General features: G+C 47.3%; 1 protein-coding gene across 1 annotated transcript in view; it reads right to left on the reverse strand.

The window, feature by feature from the left end:
- Positions 1–1812: 1812 nt before the first annotated feature.
- Positions 1813–19510, reverse strand: part of LOC122816235 (synaptonemal complex protein 2-like) — a 486002-nt gene continuing 468304 nt past the window's right edge. The window contains exon 3 of the mRNA XM_044088978.1: positions 1813–1986. Coding sequence (XP_043944913.1) covers positions 1813–1986 — 174 coding nt within the window. The remainder of the gene's footprint in view (positions 1987–19510) is intronic.

A 19510-nucleotide genomic window follows, 5' to 3' on the forward strand; every position in this document is an offset into this window, starting at 1 on the left:
TCTAAGGCAAAATGCTGAAGGGAGGGGGGATGGCTCTGAAAAACTTGAGCACTGAATGCCACTGAGGAAGCCAGAGTTGAGTACATGAAGGAGGGAACCAGTGGCTGAGACAGCCAGGCTCTCATCACCAACATGGTGCAGGGCCCCGACACAGAAGGGTGGGCTGAGGGTGGAAGAAACAAGATTGGAGCTGAAGACAAAAGGCCCTCTGGTCTCACAGATGAGGCAGAAGGAATGACCCCAAGGTCCATCTGGGCTTGTAAGAAGGAGTGCATCAGCTACTGCAAATCTGATCTCTTAAGACTTCAGGACAATCTGTAAGATCTAGAAGAAGACATGGATGCCAGCTTTGAAGATTTAGATAAAGATGGATTTGGGCTTTGGATCCAAAAGGGGGAGGCTCAGAAATGGGGTGGAGGTGGCTCCAGTCAGAATTCAGCAGAGGTCATTGGCAAAAATGGGTAGTAAAGTCTTGAAAAGCAGAAGCAGCAGCCGCAGTAGGAAAAGGGCTAAGTATGCCCAATGTCAGAGGGTTAGATGACTCCGAACCTATAGCCAAAGTAACTGGTGCTCAGTACCAAAGGGATGCTGAAGGCACACTATGAGCTGGAGCTGGAGGAGCTGAAGTATTGTGGATCTTCATTTTCAGCTGCCCTTCCATGGAGGCAAAGGAGTGCTTGAGTTCGTCTCTGGCTCCTTAGCTTTGCTCTTACCCTTAGAAAGTTCTCTTTTTTTCTTCCACTTTCTTCTCTCCCTATTTGTATCTTTTTTCAGACTTTTACTCTTCAGACATTTTTATGGGGAAAGGGGAAGAAGGAAGAACAGAAGTGGTAGCATCAGGTGCCAGCAAGGGTTATCAGCCCCAAAGATGGGCATGTTTGATACTTCATGCTGAGGAGTGCCACTACTAAGCAAAACATGGCACATGTGTTTTGGGAGGGTGGGTCAGCCATCATACTTTTTAAATCCCAAAGCTTGCTCTTCCATCATAAATCAGAGGTGTAGACAACCAATAACAAACACACTAAAGTACTACTAAGCACAACAAGAGCAAATCAGCTATACTACATACACACACACACACATATATATATATATATATCTATATATATATATATATATATATATACCATTTTTAATTTTTGCAATTTTTTTTTTGTTAGAAACAGAGAGAAAAAGGGTGGGAAAGCTGCTTGATAGACACAACTAGACTAAAGTTTGGAAGTGACAGGACTGAAAACAAAGAAAAAACAGTATTAGACTATTCAAAAACCTAATCCCTGACAAGCACAGTAAAGGCAGAGGAGGCAAAAAGAGAAATGACCAGAAAAAACAAGAAAATCTGTACTTATTCCACTGGGAGCTTGAGATCATGCCTGAATACTAAGGTGAAAATGAGATATGAGAAGATTTAGAAAGGGCAATGTATTACGGAAAGAGGAGGTGGAGCTTTGGGGCTGAAAAATCTGAGATGCCAAATTTGGATCCGAGTCAAATCTGGTAACACACAGGTTGAGTTGGACGGAAAGTACAATATCAGATACAAAGGTATGTACTTACCATACTGATCATTGGTTATCTATCCTTATGGCAAATACGAGCTGTCAACTTTTCCACTACAGTGTTTCTCCTGTGCTCGAGCTTTTCTCCTTTACCACAATATATTTTGTGGTGAAAAAGTTGCTGGCTTAGTTACGCCATGAGGAAGGATTACCCATTAGTCGAGGCAGACAAATGGGACAACATAGGATCTGTATTCTTCTATTTGCAGTTACTACAGCTGTTTACTATTAAAGCTAACCATATAAGTAATCAGAATATAATGCATAAATAAGAATACTTGCTACATATACTTATCTTCTGAACTAGTCCTTGTTTCATCAATGTATTAAGTCCATCTTCTCCCTGTATAGTAATATTCTTCCCAAAGGTGTGTAGGCAGTTCAGCAGTAGTGAAACATACTTTATTTCCTTCCTTTCTAGTTCCTAAACATGACATATAAAAGCGATAAACCAAGTTAGTGTACATATATAAAAAGATGCGGTCAAACAACAGAAAAACAGGGTGCACTAACTTATATAACCAGGTATCCAGGTATGGAGGGAGTGTCTTTTTTACATTTACATAACCTAGCAGCATGTTTCAAAATATCTAGAAACACTACAATCAGGTACTGTCAATCATAAATATTAGCAATGACAAGGCAGTGTTGAAAGCTGTAATGACTACATGAGTGATTAAAAAGTACTGCAGCGTTAAGTGTGCAAAAAAGTTATGTACTTAGCATAACGTTCCATCTGTACTGTCTATCTTCATTTATCCTTGATAGATGGGTTTGGTTCCAATATAGGAACCGACTCGGCCGTTACTACAGAAAGTATATAAACAAATGAAGACATATATATATATATATATATATATATATATATATATACATACATATATATATATATATATATATATATATATATATATATATATATATATATATATACATATATATATATATATATATATATATATATGGGATCCGGTACGGATCCCTGAATGGCAACATCAGTGAAACAGATTCAGCCGGGCATACTTGCGCGAAAGTGCTTTTCACCAAAGAAGCACTTTCGCGTAAGTGTTTATTATGGAGATCACACTACAATGGGGATATGGGAAAATTCCCTTTTCTCCACTGTAGTGTGACCTCAGAGTGAGAATATTAGAGTGGGGGGGTGCAGGGGGGCTTGCCCCCCTGCAAAAACGTAAATTTCGTTCAATAGTCCTAGATCTATATATATATATATATATATATATATATATATATATATATATATATATAAAATCTGCTCCACCAAAAAAAAAAAAATCTTTGAGGATGGGGGATGGTGAGAGGGAAGCCAAGGATAAATAAAGATAGACAACACAGGTGAAACGTTATGGTAATTACATAACTTCTTTATCTGCTGTTGTCAATCTTCATTTTATCCTTGACAGATGAGACAGAGTCCCCAGCTACCTAAAATCTTGGGTGGACTCACGGAAGGATATATGTGCCTGAGCACCACTGATGCAAAGGATGATCTTCCCCTAGAGACCAAGACAAAATTGTAATGAGTAATAAAGGAATGAGGGGAAGCCCAAGTAGCTGCTGCATATATATCATCCGTTGAAGCTTTGGACTGGAAAACTGCTGAAGTGGCTATCAATCTTGTAGAATGTAATTTCACAGGCATGGGCAAGGTTAATTTATTCTTATCATAAATAAATGAAATACAATCTTTCAACCATCTAGCCAGAATTACCTTGCTAACTGCCTTACCCAACTTTGCATGTGAAAAGGAAACAAACAGTTGACTTGATTTCTAATGTCTTTTGTTATGTGAAGATAAAAATGTAATTGTCTATGAACATCAAGTATTTGTAAGGCATATTCCCATTTGTTGGAATAATTTGGGAAGAAAACCAGTAAACTTTTAGTTATGTACTTACCATAACTTTAGATGTTTGGGATCCATCTCGCCTACATTCTGTACTGATGGGTTCGGAGCCGATCCTCGGCTCCGACTCAGCACGCTATGCTATAGAGCGAAGCCTCTTATTGGCTGAGCTATTCTATATCCCAGGATACACCACCACTACTTCCCCAGATCTTGTTTGTCCGCACTCCTGCACACACACATAACTGTTTATATAACATTGCCAGATGTTTCAAGATGAAACGATAGTACTCGGACCGTCCAGTCTCTTCTGATCTCCAAGGCAGGGGGAAGGAGGGTGGGTTATTAGGAATGTAGGCGAGATGGATCCCAAACATCTAAAGTTATGGTAAGTACATAACTAAAAGATGTTATGTGATCCTATCTCGCCTACATTCTGTACTGATGGGACAGCGTCCCTAGCACCTGATTCCTGGGTGGCTCACTGGAAAACACTCCTGAGAACTGTGGAACCAAATGAAGCTCGCCCCCGAGATGCCACATCCAATTTGTAGTGGGAAATGAAAGTGTGCGGAGAAGGCAGCGTAGCAGCACAAATGTCGCTAATGGCAAGCTTAGAATAGAATGCTATTGAAGTAGCCATAGCTCTTGTAGAGTGAGCTTTGACAGAGGTTGTAAGCTCTTTATTAGAAGAGGAATAAGCCTGACTAATACAGTCCCTGATCCACTTGGCAATAGTGATCTTTTTGACGGCTTTGCCCAATTTATTGTCCGAAAAGGACACAAACAATTGATCTGTTTTCCGTGTTTGTTGGGTCCTATCTAAATAAAATCGCAATTGTCTGTGAACATCCAATGTGTGGAAGATGTATTCTGCTGTGTTTGAGTACTTTGGGAAGAAAACTGGCAGTTCTAATGACTGTTGCAGGCAAAAACTGGAACAATCTTTAGGGACAAAGGATGGGTTAGGCCTGAGGGATACTCTATCTTTGTGAAAAACCAGGTACTGTGGTTTGACAGGTAGAGCTTGAAGCTCTGAAACCCTTCTGGCTGAAGTAATCGCGACCAGAAAGGCAGTTTTCCAAGAAAGAAATTTCAAATCACAGGTTGCTGCCGGTTCGAAGGGGGAGGAGGTTAAGGCACGTAATACCACATCGAGATCCCACGGAGGAGCAGGATGAGAAATCGGAGGTCGAAAAAGCGCAGCACCTTTTATGAAGGTTTTACACAATCTGTTGCTCATCAAAGGTGGGTTTATAGATTCATGAAAATTGGAAATAGCTGCCAATTGGACCTTGAATAGGGAAGTTAGAAATTTCAGGACTTCTGACACCGGGACAGTGATGGGATCTAGACCCCGGAGTTGAGCCCAAATAGCAAATATCTTCCATTTGCTAGTATACAATTTCCTAGTGACAGACTTGTGGGCTGAGGATAAGATACGTATGACTTCCGGGTCTAAAGTATGATTTCTGACTATAGTCGGAAGAGGAGGAGCCAAGCTGTTAACTTCAAAGAGTGAAGGGACCGATGGAGTTGTCCCGACTGATGAATTAATAGGTTCGGGATCTGATCCAGGAACCATGGACTGTCCAGAGCATACTTCCGAAGATAGGGAAACCATACCTGACGAGGCCAGTAAGGGGCAACTAGAATCATTTTGCTCCCTGAGTGAGTCGCCTTTTGGATCACTCTGGGAAGGAGGGGAACTGGAGGGAAGGCGTAAAGCAAGCCGGTGGGCTAAGGATGGGCTAGGGCGTCCATGGGAATCTCCCCCGGAGCTGGAGTGAGAGAGAAGAATTTTCTGCACTTCACGTTCAGCGGGGTTGCGAAAAGGTCGCAACGAGGAGTTCCCCATCTGCTGAAGATCTGAGTTGCCACTGCATCGTTCAGAGACCACTCGTGAGGAGAGAGAATAGTTCTGCTTAGTCTGTCGGCTATCACGTTGGATTTCCCAGGGATATGATTCGGTACCAGAAAACGTCTGGTCGCCACTGCCCATTCCCAAACTCTCATGGCCTCTCTGCAAAGGGGGTAGGATCTGGTCCCTCCCTGTTTGTTCAGATACCAGACTACTGACATGTTGTCGGACTGAATGGCGATTACGCCCTGAGGGAGGTAATCGTGGAGGGCTTGTAGAGATAGAAGCACCGCCCGCATTTCTAGAATGTTGATGTGAAGCAGACTCTCGTCGGAATGCCAATTGCCTTGGACTGACCTGCCCAGGTAATGCCCCCCCCACCCCGTCTGGGAGGCATCCGTCGTCAATGTGGCCGTAGGAGGAGGTGGAACAAAGGGTTGTCCCTGATCCAGATTGGGGGACACCAGCCACCAGCGGAGGTCCCATTTGCAGGTTTCCGTGATCTGTATGAGGTGACTGAGAGGGAGATCCTGAAAGGACCACTGGGTCGATAGGAGCCACTGGAGAATTCTCATATGCAATCTTGCTAAGGGGACTAGGAGAACAGTGGCCGACATGGAGCCTAATAGCTGCAGGACCATCCTGGCTGGGGCTTTGGATTTGAGAAGCAAGGCTCGGACTTGAGCCTGTATAGTCTGTATCCTTTCTGTAGGAAGATAGACCCGCATTTGGTGTGAGTCTATCTCTACTCCGATGAACCTTATGCGCTGAGATGGCAGCAACACAGACTTTGGCCAATTGAAGGTGATTCCAAGGGAAGTGCCTAGTGATATGGTGGCTGCTAGGTTCTGCAATAGTAGATGCCTGGAGGTGGCAGTCAGGAGCCAGTCGTCCAGATACGGAAACACCTGGAATCCTAGATTCCTCAGGTGAGCAGTCACGACCGCCAAACATTTGGTGAACACCCTGGGGGCTGTGGTGAGACCAAAGGGCAGTGCGCAGAACTGAAAATGACTGTCTCCCAGGCTGAAGCGCAAATGTCTCCTGGACACCTGATCTATCAGGATGTGATAATAGGCGTCCTTGAGATCTATGGAGCACATCCAAACACCTTTCTCCAGCAGTGGGAGAATGGATTGTAAGGTGACCATTCGGAACTTGGACTTCTTGACTGAACAATTTAGGTTGCTGAGATCCAAAATGGGCCTCAAGTCCCCGGTCTTTTTTGGCAGCAAAAAGAATCTTGAGTAAGTCCCTAATCCGATCTGGTCTGCGGGGACCGGTTGGATGACTCCTTTTTGAAGCAGCTTTGAGATTTCAAAGGCTGCGATTTCCCGTTGACTGGGTGGCGGGTCCGGGATTTTCCTGGATGGCGGAGGGGGGTGTGAAAAGGGGATGGCATAACCTCCGGCGATGATTCGAAGCACCCAACGGTCCTGACTGATACCCTCCCAGGCTTTTAGGTGCCTCGAAAAACGACCCCCGACTGGCTCCGGAGCTGCACAGTCGGGCAATCCTTCAGGGATTGTGGAAGGCTGAAAAGCCACGAAAGGACTCGCGGCCTCCAGTGTTGCGCAGGCCTCTGCCGCCTCTGGGATGGCGTCTTCCAGAAATATTTCCCCCTCCTCTGCCTCTAGAAGGGGGATCGTCCTGCTGCGAGGGATAAGACTTCTGTGATTTACGGAACATTTTCCCTCCTCTTTTAGCCTTGGGGTAAGGCCGAAAGGGAGTGGAAAACCATGCCCCTACGGCAGTCAAAGTCTTATCTTCTTGCTCACAGCGGGTCAATGTGCCCTTTACCTTGGGTCCAAACAAAGAGGACCCATCAAAGGGAGTGTCGGCAAAGGAAGACTTAAAGGCTTCCGCAAAATGACACAGGCGGAGCCAGGCTTGCCTCCGTAGAGCAACACCCGTACCCGCCGCTCTACTCGCCCCCTCGGCTGCATATGAAATGAGCCTCATGGACGAGTTTGATATCGATGACAGAGTAGCCAACTGAGAGCCAACCGTCTGGGCCAGCTGCTCAGGTAGGTTACCCAAGAGGGTATCTGAAAGCTCCTTGATCAGATCCCTCTGAAATCTAGTGAAGTGCGTCAAATAGTTCAGGGACCTTAAGGTAAAGGCCGCTGAACTGAGGGTGCGCTTCCGTGCGATCCATGCTCCTAGACTCCTTATTAGGAGGATGGACAGACGTCAAGCCTCTGCTACATCTTGTTGGGTAGCAGATGCCACCACCAGGGCATCTACAGCCACACCATTGGTCAGAAACTCCTTCTCTGGGGGTGCTGATAAGAATTTATTTGGGCGAGCCGGCACCGGTTCCACAGAGTCTGGATGCTCCCACGCCCTTCGACAGATCAAATCTAGGAGCTCGTCGAAGGGCGGAGACACCCAGGAGGCGGAGGGCAGAGCCCCGAAGGCCTTGAGGAACACCGACTCGTCAGCGGAAGGGGGTTTGGAATGCCAGCCGCCTCGTTGTTTGAGGGCTTCCAAAATGTCTGCAAAGGAGACATCATCTGAGGACGACTTAGGGGACCCCTCCGCATCATCAAGATCGGTGTCCGACGTGAGAGACTCATCGGGGGAGTCGACGTGCTTCCTCTTGCACAGTCTTTTCCTTGGGTGTTCCTCCAAAGAAGCTTCAGAGGGACCTCCAGGAGGGGGGGAAACCCCACTGGGGGTAACCTCAGGCCCCAGGGCTCCGCTGTCTAGCGACAGGGGGACTACAAAAGACCCAGTCTCCGTGTGTAGGGAAGGTGCCGGTGAGACCGTGGAGGTAGCCAAAGAAGATTTGGCCAAAGCACTCCTCATGGCCCTGAAGGCCGGACCGCCAGAGTCCTGGGAAGGTCCAACCCCCGGGGCCACAACAGTAGACGGCACCCCCGCAGCCGACGCACCGAGAGGAAGGCTCGGAACCGAAAACATCGGTCCCGAAGCGCCCACCCCGGGGCCGACCGAGGAGGTCCGTGTACCGAACTCCGACTCGAGAGCCGGGGTTGGAGTAAGGGTCGGAGCCGACCCGAAAACCTCCATCGGCTCCACCAGCACCGGCTCCAACAGTGCCGAGGCTGTTGGAGGAGGAACCAGAAATACAGGGTGGGCCATCAGCTTTGAAGCCGAATGGGCTGGAGCCGAAACTAATTTCTGGAATACAGGAGACTGAAACAGTCTTAGGAGCACCCTGTCGATGTCCGAATCCGACATCTTGGAAGATCGGGAGGAGACCGACCGGGTCCGAACAGACTTCTCCATCAGCTCCGAAGGACTGGGGGACCGGCTCCGAATAGACTCGATCAGTATCGGTGCCGAGGGAGATTCCATAGCAATTTCCCTCGGTGCCGAAGAGGGCTTCGGTGCCGAAGGGGAAGAGTCTGAGCCGGCAACCCTCATCGGCTCCAAAATCAGTGGAGCCGATGAAGGTGACCCGCCTCTCGAAGCCCCAGCCATCAGCTCCGAAACCAGAGGAGTCGAGGCTGGAGGCATCGAGGCAGACCATTCCGCCCTCGGCTCCGAAGTCCGTGGAGCCAATGGAGAAGCCTGCCTAGATTTCTTAGTGGTTGGTTCCGACGGGCTGGTCGGAGCCGACGATTTCTTTTTCTTTGCTGGAGAGGAAGAGGAAGATAAGGCCTCTTCGAAGGAGGGTTTGACAAGCCCTTTTAAGATCAATTTATTCTTCCTCTCTTGGAGGACCCTAGAGGAAAAAGCGTGACATACGCTGCAAGACTCCTGAAGGTGTTTGGCGCCTAAACAGTACACGCATCGTCCGTGATGGACATTTTGTAGTTGCATCTCGTGCATTTCTTAAATCCTGAGGGTCTATGCTCCTTAGACATAATGCCTGTAGACTACTCACTATATCAGAGAAAAACACAATGTATGTAACTCAGCACAAAGATTTTCACAACAATAAAAACCTTTTTTTTTTTTTTTTTTTAACGAGGCCAAGAAACTTAAACAAATACAAATACACCAAAAAGAGGGCCAATAACCCTCTAACTCAAACAGGTACTTGACCTCTCCGAAATAACAAGAAGACTCACTAAAGAACTAGGGGAAGGCCCCTCTAACTTAAACGGAAACCTTTCCTGTCCAGTCACACAAATTTACCACAAAAATTCACAAAACACACTTATACAACGATAGCTGTTAAAACAGCTTTTGGGTAAAGATTAAAGAATTTCCTGACAGAAAAACTTTCAGAAAAAAAGCACTTAGCTCAGCCAAGTTCGAGACCACATCCTAGCTTGTAAGCGGCAAACGAGATCTGGGGAAGTAGTGGTGGTGCATCCTGGGATATAGAATAGCTCAGCCAATAAGAGGCTTCGCTCTATAGCATAGCGTGCTGAGTCGGAGCCGAGGATCGGCTCCGAACCCATCAGTACAGAATGTAGGCGAGATAGGATCACATAACATCTAATGGTTTGACTGATATTAGCCTCTGATATTACCTTGGGTAGGATGGAGTGGTTTGTTCGTAAAGAGACTCTATCCTTGTGGAAAATCAGATAAGGGGATTCAGACGACAATGTCTGGATCTCTGCTACCTTTCTGGCAGAGGTAATGGCTACAAAAAACAGTGTTTTCCAAGATAAAAACTTCAGGTCACACTCTGCAGAGGGCTCAAAGGGAGAATTTATCAAGGCCTGTAATACTAAGTTTAAATCCGAAGGAGGAGTGGGATCTTTGAAAGGGGCTTTTAACAAAAGTGTGCCTCTTAGGAACGATTTACAGTCTATGAGAGGCTAAAGAACGTTCTTCTATATCATCGTGAAAATTAGAAACTGCAGCTAATTGTAATCTGATGGTGGAAGGGGAAGCTCCAGCATTGAAAAGAGAGGATAAAAAGTCTGAGATATGGTCTATAGAAGCAGAAAAAGGGGTTTATTTGTTTTTCATGGGCCCAAATGGTGAATCCCTTCCATTTACTAGAGTATAGTTTTAGAGTGGAAGGTTTATGAGCTGACAACAGGATGCAGCATACTGGAGAGAAAATATTAGGATGCCTGGCAACTAATGGAATTGAAGGAACCATGCTGTCATCTTGAGGTTCCAAATGCCTGGATGAACAAGACCGTCTAGATGTGACAGAAGTTCTGGATCCAGGTCCAGAATCCAAGGTTGTTGAATCAGATAAGGCCAAAGAAAGGAGAACCATATCTGTTGAGGCCAAAAGGGTGCAATGAGGATTACTGTGCTCTTCAACCTGAACACTTGCTGCAAAAATTTGTGAATTAGAGGGATTGGGGAAAGGCATACAGGAGAATGGGGGGCTAATTGTAGAGGACAGCATCTCTGGGTGACTTCCTCGGGAGGGAATCATGACAAAGAAATCGCTGCACTTGTTGTTTAGGGGGGAAGCAAACAGGGCACAGTACCTTTCAAGACATCTGCAACAACTGGAAAGGCCGCAGAAATACCTCACTAAAAGAATCACAGGCCTAAAGCAGATGCCCTACGCTGACCACCTTAAAAAACTCCAGCTATACTCTGTCACAAATCGTCTACTCAGAGGCGATCTCTGCCTAACATACAAGGCCATGTCAAACCAAGAGCTGTTGGACATGCTGCACTTAAAGAAATCCCAATCCTGCAGAGCCACACGCTCCAGGGATCTAAACCTTGTCATCACAATAAACAAAACATGCTGGAGGGATAGGTTTCTCACCCAGAGACTCCCTAGACTCTGGAATAGATTGCCCATACATGTCAAGCAAAGTGCCTCTTTGGCCCTCTTCAAAAGGAACCCTGACGATTGGATGTGAGAAAGGAAATTCACCCAGGGGATCACGTCAGTCTCCCTGCTAGACAGGGGTCCAGGGAAGTAAATAGTGTGGGAAGAAATAGCCAGGGAATTGTTATGGCTAGGCTTGTATAGGCCCTAGGACTGATAGCCTAGTACCAACCTATGAACCTATGAGCACAATCGACCCCAATGATAGAAGATCATTTTTGACACTTCTGGATTGAGAGACCACTCACAAGGCTGAAGGATGCATCTGATCAGCTTGTCTGCAATCACACTGGAACTCCCCAGAATGTGCTTTTAGAAAGAGGTTGGAAGAGATCGCCCACTGCCACATTCTGAGGGCTTCTCAACAAAGGGGGTAAGACATGGTTCCTCCCTGTTTGCTGATGTATCAAACCACTGACATATTGTCTGTTTGAACTGCAATAGTCCCCTGAGGAAGAGCTGTCTGAAAGGCCTGTAATGGAAGAAGCACTGCTCTTAGCTCCAGGACATTGATATGCAAGTTGGCCTCTAATGGGGACCAAGTGCCATGGACCGTCTTACTGAAATAATGCCCCCTCACCCCATCTGGGAGGCATCCATGGTCACTATGGTCATGAGCTCTGGAAGAACAAAGGGATGACAGTTGAGAACTTGTTCACAGTCAATCCACAAAGAAGATCCATCTTGCAACAAATAGTGATCAGGATTTGGTCTGACAAGGGTTAGTGAAGGATAGACCACTGGGAAGCTAGCAGCCATTACAGAATTCTCATATGAAACCTAGATGTTATGTGATCCTATCTCGCCTACATTCTGACTGATGGGTTCGGAGCCGATCCCTCGGCTCCGACTCGACACGCTTATGCTATAGAGCGAGGCCTCATATTGGCTGAGCTATCTTTATCCCAGGATGCACCACCGCTAATCCCCCAGATCTCGTTTGCCGCTTACAGAGCTTGGACGTGGTCTCAACATTGGCTGGGCTAAGTACTATATTAATAGTATCTTTTCCTGTCAGAAAATTTCTCTTTTTCAACCCAAAAGCTGTTTTAATGGCTATTTTTTGTGTACGAGTGTGTCTCTTGGTGTTTTATTCAATTTTGCTTTAATTTTCCTGTCAGAGAAGGTTCCTTTCAGTCAGAGGGGCCTTCCCCTATTCTAACTACTTTAGTAGTTGTGTGTGGGTCAAGTACCCGTTTGAGTTAGAGGGTCTTGACCCTCCTTGCTTTCTTCTCTTTTTCTTTACTGTGTAAAACAAAAAAAAAAAAAAAAAAAAATGTTTCTTGTTTCAGTCTATATATTTTTTGAGTGTGGACATACTTATTGTACCTGTGTCCTAAAGCTGCTTAAAGTTCACTGTTGTTTCTGTTTTTACAACTATGTCTAAGGAACATAAACCATCCGGTTTTAAGAAGTGCACGAGGTGTGGGTTTAAAATGTCCATTACGGATGACCACTCCTCGTGCGTCTATTGTCTTGGCGCCAAACATCTCCAGGAATCCTGCAGTGTGTGTCATGCGTTTTCCTCTCGAGTCCTCCAGGAGAGGAAAAACAAATTAATCCTTAGAGGATTAATCAAGCCTTCTTTCGAGGAGGCTTTATCTTCCTCTCCGTCTCCTTCTAAGAAGAGGAAAGCGCCGGCTCCGACCAGTCAGTCGGAACCGACGGCTAAAAAAGGTAAGCAGACTTCTCCATCGGCTCCACGGACTTCGGAGCCGAGGTCGGAACGGTCTGCCTTGATGCCTCCTACCTCGACCCCTCTGGTTTCGGAGCCGAGGTCTGGAGCATCGAGAGGCGGGTCATCCTCATCGGCTCCACTGATATTGGAGCCGATAAGGGTCATCGGCTCAGACACTTCCCCCTCGGAGCCGAAGTCTTTATCGGCGCCGAGAGAAATTTCGGTGAAGGCTTCCTCGGAGCCGATAATAGTGGAGTCCTTTCGGAGCCGGTCCCCAAGCCCTTCAGAGCCGATGGAGAAATCGGTTCGGGCCCGATCGGTATCCTCGAGATCTTCCAGGATGTCTGATTCAGACATCGACAGGGTACTCCTTCGACTCTTCCAGTCTCCGGTGTTCCAAAAGATGGTTTCGGCTCCAGCCCATTTGGCTTCGGAGCCGATGGTCCACTCCCTTACAGTTCTTCCTCCTCCAACAGCTTTGGCACCGTTGGAGCAGGTGTTGGTGGAACCAGTGGAGGTGTTAGGGTCAGGCCCGACCCTTGCTCCGACTCCGGCTCCTGGGTCGGAGTTCAGTGCACGGACTTCTTCCTTCGGCCCTGGGGGGGAGGCTTCGGGATTGATACCTTCGGTCCCAAGTCTCCCTCTTGGTGCGTCGGCGGCGGGAGTACCGTCCACTGTCGTGGCCATGGAGGGGGGACTTTCCCAGGATTCTGGTGGTCCCACCTTCAGGGCTATGAGGAGTGCTCTAGCCAAATCTTCTTTGGCCACCTCCACAGTTTCCCCAGCTCCTTCTCTACACTTGGAGACTGGGTCGTTGGCAGTTCCCCTGTCAGCAGACAGCGGAGCCCCTGGGCCTCAGGTTACCCCCGCTGGGGTTTCTCCCCCTCCTGGAGGTCCTTCTGAAGCCTCTTCGGATGAACCTCCCAGGAAGAAAACGTGCAAGAGGAAGCACGTTGACTCCCCTGACGAGTCTTTGACATCTGACACCGATCTCCATGATGCAGAGGGGTCCGCCAAGTCGTCCTCGGATGATGTCTCCTTTGCAGACATCCTTGAAGCCCTAAAACAACGAGGCGGCTGGCAGTCCAAACCTCCCTCTGCTGATGAGTCGGTGTTCCTGAAGGCCTTCAGGGCTCAGCCCTCCGCCTCCTGGGTGTCTCCGCCCTTCGACGAGCTCTAGGATTTGATCTGTCGAAGGGCGTGGGAAAACCCGGACTCTGTGGAACCGGTGCCCGCTCGTCCAAACAAATTTCTTTCAGCACCCCCAGATAGAGAGTTCCTCACAAAAGGTGTGGCTGTGGATGCTATGGTGGTAGCATCTGCTACACAGCAGGATGTAGCAGAGGCTTCTACGTCCGTCCATCCTCCTAATAAGGAGTCTAGGAGCATGGATCGATACGGCAAGCGCACCCTTAGTTCAGCGGCCTTTACTTTGAGGTCTCTGAACTACCTAACGCACTTTACGAGATTCCAGAGGGATCTGATTAAGGAGCTGTCCGATACCCTCTTAGGTAACCTGCCTGAGGAACTGGCCCAGACGGTTGGATCTCAGCTGGCTACGATGTCATCCATCTCGAACTCGTCCATGAGGCTCATCTCATATGCGGCCGAGGGGGCGAGTAGAGCGGCGGGTACAGGCATTGCGCTACGGAGACAAGCCTGGCTTTGCCTGTGTCATTTTGCGGAGGCCTTCAAGTCTTCATTCGCTGACGCCCCATTTGATGGGTCCTCCCTGTTTGGGCCCAAGGTGAAAGACACACTTACCCGCTGTGAACAGGAGGGTAAGACTCTGACTGCCGTAGGGGCATGATTTTCCACTCACTTTCGGCCTTATTCCAAGGCTAAAAGAGGAGGGAAGATGTGTTTCCGGAGATCGCAGAAGTCTTACCCCTCTCAGCAGGAAGGTTCCCCCTCCAGAGGCAGAGGAGGGGGAAATTCATCAGGAAGACGCCGTCCCAGAGGCGGCAGAGGCCCCTGCAGCACTGGAGACCGCGAGTCCTTTCGTGGCTCCTCAACTTTTCATAGTCCCTGAGGGATTGCCCGGCTGTGCTGCTCCGGAGCCAGTCGGGGGTCATTTTTCGAAGCACCTAAAGGCCTGGGAAAGGATCACTCAGGACTGATGGGTGCTTCGAATTATCGCCGGAGGTTACTCCATCCCATTCTGTTGTCCCCCCCCCTCAGTCCAAAAGAATCCCGGACCCGCCACCCAGTCAAAAGGAGCCATCCAACTGGTCCCTGCAGACCAGATCGGATTAGGGACTTACTCAAGATTCTTTTTAGTGCCAAAAAAGACCGGGGACTTGAGGCTCATTTTGGACCTAAGCAACCTAAACCGTTCAGTCAAGAAGTCCAAGTTCCGAATGGTCACTTTACAAACCATTCTCCCGTTGTTGGAGAAAGGTGTTTGGATGTGCTCCATAGACCTCAAGGACGCGTATTACCATATCAAAATACATCAAACGTCCAGGAGACACTTGCGCTTCAGCCTAGGAAGCAGTCATTTTCAGTTTCGTGCTGCCCTTTGGTCTCACCACAGCCCCCAGGGTGTTCACCAAATGCTTGGCAGTAGTGACTGCTCACTTGAGGAGTCTAGGATTCCAGGTGTTTCCATACCTAGACGACTGGCTTCTAACTGCCACCTCCAAGCATCTACTTCTACAGAGCCTGCAAGCCACAACATCACTGGGCAATTCCCTAGGAATCACCTTCAATTGGCCAAAGTCTGTGTTACGGCCATCTCAAAGAATAAAATTAATAGGGGCAGAGATAGATTCAAACCAGATGCGGGTCTATCTACCGGCAGACAGAATTCAGATCATACAAAATCAGGTTCGAGCCCTACTCCCCAAGTCCAAAGCCCCAGCCAGAATGGTCTTGCAACTATTGGGATCGATGTCTGCCACAGTTCTGCTAGTTCCCTTGGCAAGGTTACACATGAGAATCCTCCAGTGGCTTCTCTCAACTCAATGGTCCTTTCAGGAACTCCCTCTCAATCATCTAATATGGATCACAGAATCTTTCAGACGAGACCTTTGCTGGTGGCTAGTGTCTTCCAATTTGGATCAGGGACGACCCTTTGCTCTTCCTCCTCTGGCAGCCACGTTGACCACGGACGCCTCCCAGACGGGGTGGGGGGGGGCATTCCCTGGGCAGGTCAGTCCAGGGCAAATGGCATCCGGAAGAGACCTCTCTCCACATCAACATCCTAGAGATGAGAGCAGTACTCCTGTCCCTTCAAGCCCTTCACTGTTACCTCCCTCAGGGCGTAATTACTGTTCACACGGACAACATGTCAGTTGTCTGGTACCTGAACAAGCAGGGAGGGACCAGATCCTATCCTCTTTGCAGAGAAGCGATGAGGGTCTGGGAATGGGCAATCTCAACCAATCGCTTCCTAGTGGCAACTCACATACCGGGCAAATCCAATGTCGTAGCCGACAGGTTGAGCAGGACCATTCTCTCTCCTCACGAGTGGTCTCTGAACATAACTATTACAAGACAGATTTTCAGCGAATGGGGAGTTCCTTGTTGCGACCTCTTCGCGACTCCTCTAAATCTAAGTGCAAGGATTTTTCTCCCTATCCCGGCTCCGGGGAAGAGCCCTATGGGCCCGTTAGTCCATCCTTGGCCCACCGGCCTGCTTTATGCCTTCCCTCCAGTTCCTCTCCTACCCAAGGTAATCCAGAAGGCTTCTCTCTTAGGGAGCAAGATGATCTTAATTGCTCCTTACTGGCCTCGTCAAGTCTGGTTTCCCTATCTTTGGAAACATGCTCTGGAAGGTCCATGGTTCCTGGACCAGATCCCAGACCTACTGACTCATCAGTCGGGACTGCTACACCAGTCCCTACACACATTAAGATTGACGGCCTGGCTCCTCCTCTTCCAACCATAGTCAGGAGACATGCACTAGACCCAGAGGTAGTGCGCATATTGTCTTCAGCCCACAAGTCGACTACGAAGAAACTTTATTCTAGCAAATGGAAAAGATTTGCTATATGGGCTCAACTCCGGGGCCTGGACCCCATTTCAACTCCCGTAGCAGAAGTACTCAAGTTCCTAACCTCTCTTTTCAACCAAGGCTCTTCTGTTTCTACTATTAAAGTACAATTGGCAGCAATTTCTAACTTTCATGAATCCATAGACCCACCTTTAATGAGCAACAGGTTGTGTAAGACCTTCTTGAAAGGTGCTGCTCTATTAAGACCTCCAGTTTCTCATCCTGCACCTCCATGGGATCTCGATATAGTATTACGTGCCTTGACTTCTTCCCCTTTGAACCGGCAGCTACCTGTGATTTAAAGTTTCTATCATGGAAGACAGCTTTCCTAGTGGCAATTACTTCAGCCAGAAGGGTTTCAGAACTTCAAGCTTTGTCAGTAAAACCTCCGTACTTGGTTTTTCATCCAGACAGAGTTTCCCTCAGACCGAATCCTTCTTTTGTTCCTAAAGTCTGCTCTACTTTATGCTTACAACAGTCATTAGAGCTCCCAGTGTTTTTCCCAAAATACTCCAATGAAGCGGAATTTATTTTCCACACACTAGATGTCCATAGGCAGTTACGTTTTTATTTGGATAGGACCAAACAATCAAGGAATACAGATCAGTTGTTTGTGTAATTTGCAGAAAACAAATTGGGCAACGCAGTCACAAAGGTCACTATTGCCAAATGGATCAGGGACTGTATTACTCAAGCTTATATTTTTTCTAACGAGGAGCTTTCCACCACTGTCAAGGCTCATTCTACAAGGGCTATGGCTACTTCGGTAGCATTTCATTCTAAGCTTGCTATTAGTGACATTTGTGCTGCGGCTACATGGTCTTCCCCGCATACTTTCATTTCTCACTACAAATTAGATGTGGCATCTAGAGGACGAGCTTCATTTGGTTCCACAGTGCTCAGGAGTGTTTTCCAATGAGCCACCCGGGATTTAGGTGCTAGGGACGCTGTCCCATCATTCAGAATGTAGGCGAGATCGGATCACATAACATCTTTTAGTTATGTACTCACCATAACTTCAGATGTTTGGGATCCATCTCGCCTACATTCCTAATAACCCACCCTCCTTCCCCCTTCCTTGGAGATCAGAGGATATTAGAAGGTTCGAATCCTGTTGTTTCATCTTGAAACATCTAGCAATGTTATATAAACAAGCTGTGCATGTGTGCATGAATGCGGACAAACAAGATCTGGGGGATTAGTGGTGGTGCATCCTGGGATAAAGAAAGCTCAGCCAATAAGAGGCCTCGTTCTATAGCATAAGCGTGCCGAGTCGGAGCCGAGGGATCGGCTCCGAACCCATCATTCAGAATGTAGGCGAGATGGATCCCAAACATCTGAAGTTATGGTGAGCACATAACTAAAAGTTAAAGGTACTAGAGTTATTGATGCTGCCATTGACCCTAGAGCCTGCAAATCTAGTCGGGCAGGAAATCTCTTTCTACTGAGTATCTTTTGAACTTCTACCACTATTCTCTGAAGTCTTTCTGCAGGAAGGGATGCTATAGTTGTTTGATCATTTATTAGCCTCTATAAATTCTAAATTTTGCATTGGCATTAAATGTGATTTTTCGAGATTTATCATAATCCCCAAATGGGCACAGATATCAAAAGTGTAATCTCTGCCTACTATTAACTGATGCCTGATCGAAGCGCTTATGAGCTAGTCATCCAAGTACAGAAACACCCAGAATCCTTGCAGTGTCAAGTGAGCTGCTACTACTGCCATACATTTGCTGAACACCCTGGGGGCTGTGGTGAGACCAAAGGGCAATACTCTGAATTGGTTATGATTGGCTCCTGGAGCATTTGTCCATTTTTGTGTGGTAATATGCATCCTGGAGATCTACTGAGCACATCCAGTCATCTTTCTTCAGGAAGGGAAGAATTGACTGTACTGTGACCATCCTGAACTTTGCTTGCCGAACTGATTTGTTCAGCATGCTGAAATCCAAAATCAGTCTCCAGTCCGCTGTCTTTTTTGGCACTAAAAGAATCTTGAGTAGCTTTGGGATCTTTTCTGGTCTGGTGGGACTTTCTTTTGTCCAGCAGTTTTTGAATTTCTTGTACTGCTAAATCCCTCTGATTGGGCGGAACATCGGGGATTTTCTTGTGATGATTAAAGGGAATGATATAGCCTCTGGATATGATATGTTGCACCCAGGAATCTGTTATGTTTAACCAGGCATTTGGGTGGAAGTTCATGGGTCCCCCGACTGCCTCCAGAGGAAGACAATTGGGCATCCCTTCAGGATCGCTGAAAGAGCTTCCCTGTTAAGGAATTCCTGAAGTCCTGGTTTTGTGGATCATCTCTACTGTGAGGGTGGTGTCTTCCATTTTGGTTCCCCCCCCTGCCCCTGGGGGAACTCCCTGTACATGTGTCTTGGAAAGGCCCTTTGGAATTTTTGAACCACAGTTTTCCACCACTCCTCTGGTTCCTAGAAAATGATCTTTGGGGGTGAAGAAATGTACACCCACAGCAGAACGGGTATTACCATCCTTCTCACACCTGAATAAAGTCTTGTTCATTTTAGGGCCAAACAAGGATGTTCTGCCAAAGAAAGCATTGACGAAAGAAGAGTTGAATCGTTCTGCAAAGTCAAATAGACACATCTAGGCATGTCGCCTTATGGCTACGCCTGTACCCACTGTTCTAGAAGTCCCTTTGGCTGTATTAGCAATCAGCCTCATGGACAAATTAGACACAGACTCCAGGGTGGCTAAGTGGGAAGCCACTTTCTCTTGGTCTTCCTCAGCTACAGCTCCCGCCAGGGTGCCTGACAATTCCGTAATCAGATCCCATTGGAGTTTAGT

The sequence above is a fragment of the Protopterus annectens genome, chromosome 12.part0 (assembly GCF_019279795.1).
Source record: "Protopterus annectens isolate FY-2018-M chromosome 12.part0, PAN1.0, whole genome shotgun sequence".
In the NCBI taxonomy this organism is placed as follows: domain Eukaryota; kingdom Metazoa; phylum Chordata; order Ceratodontiformes; family Protopteridae; genus Protopterus; species Protopterus annectens.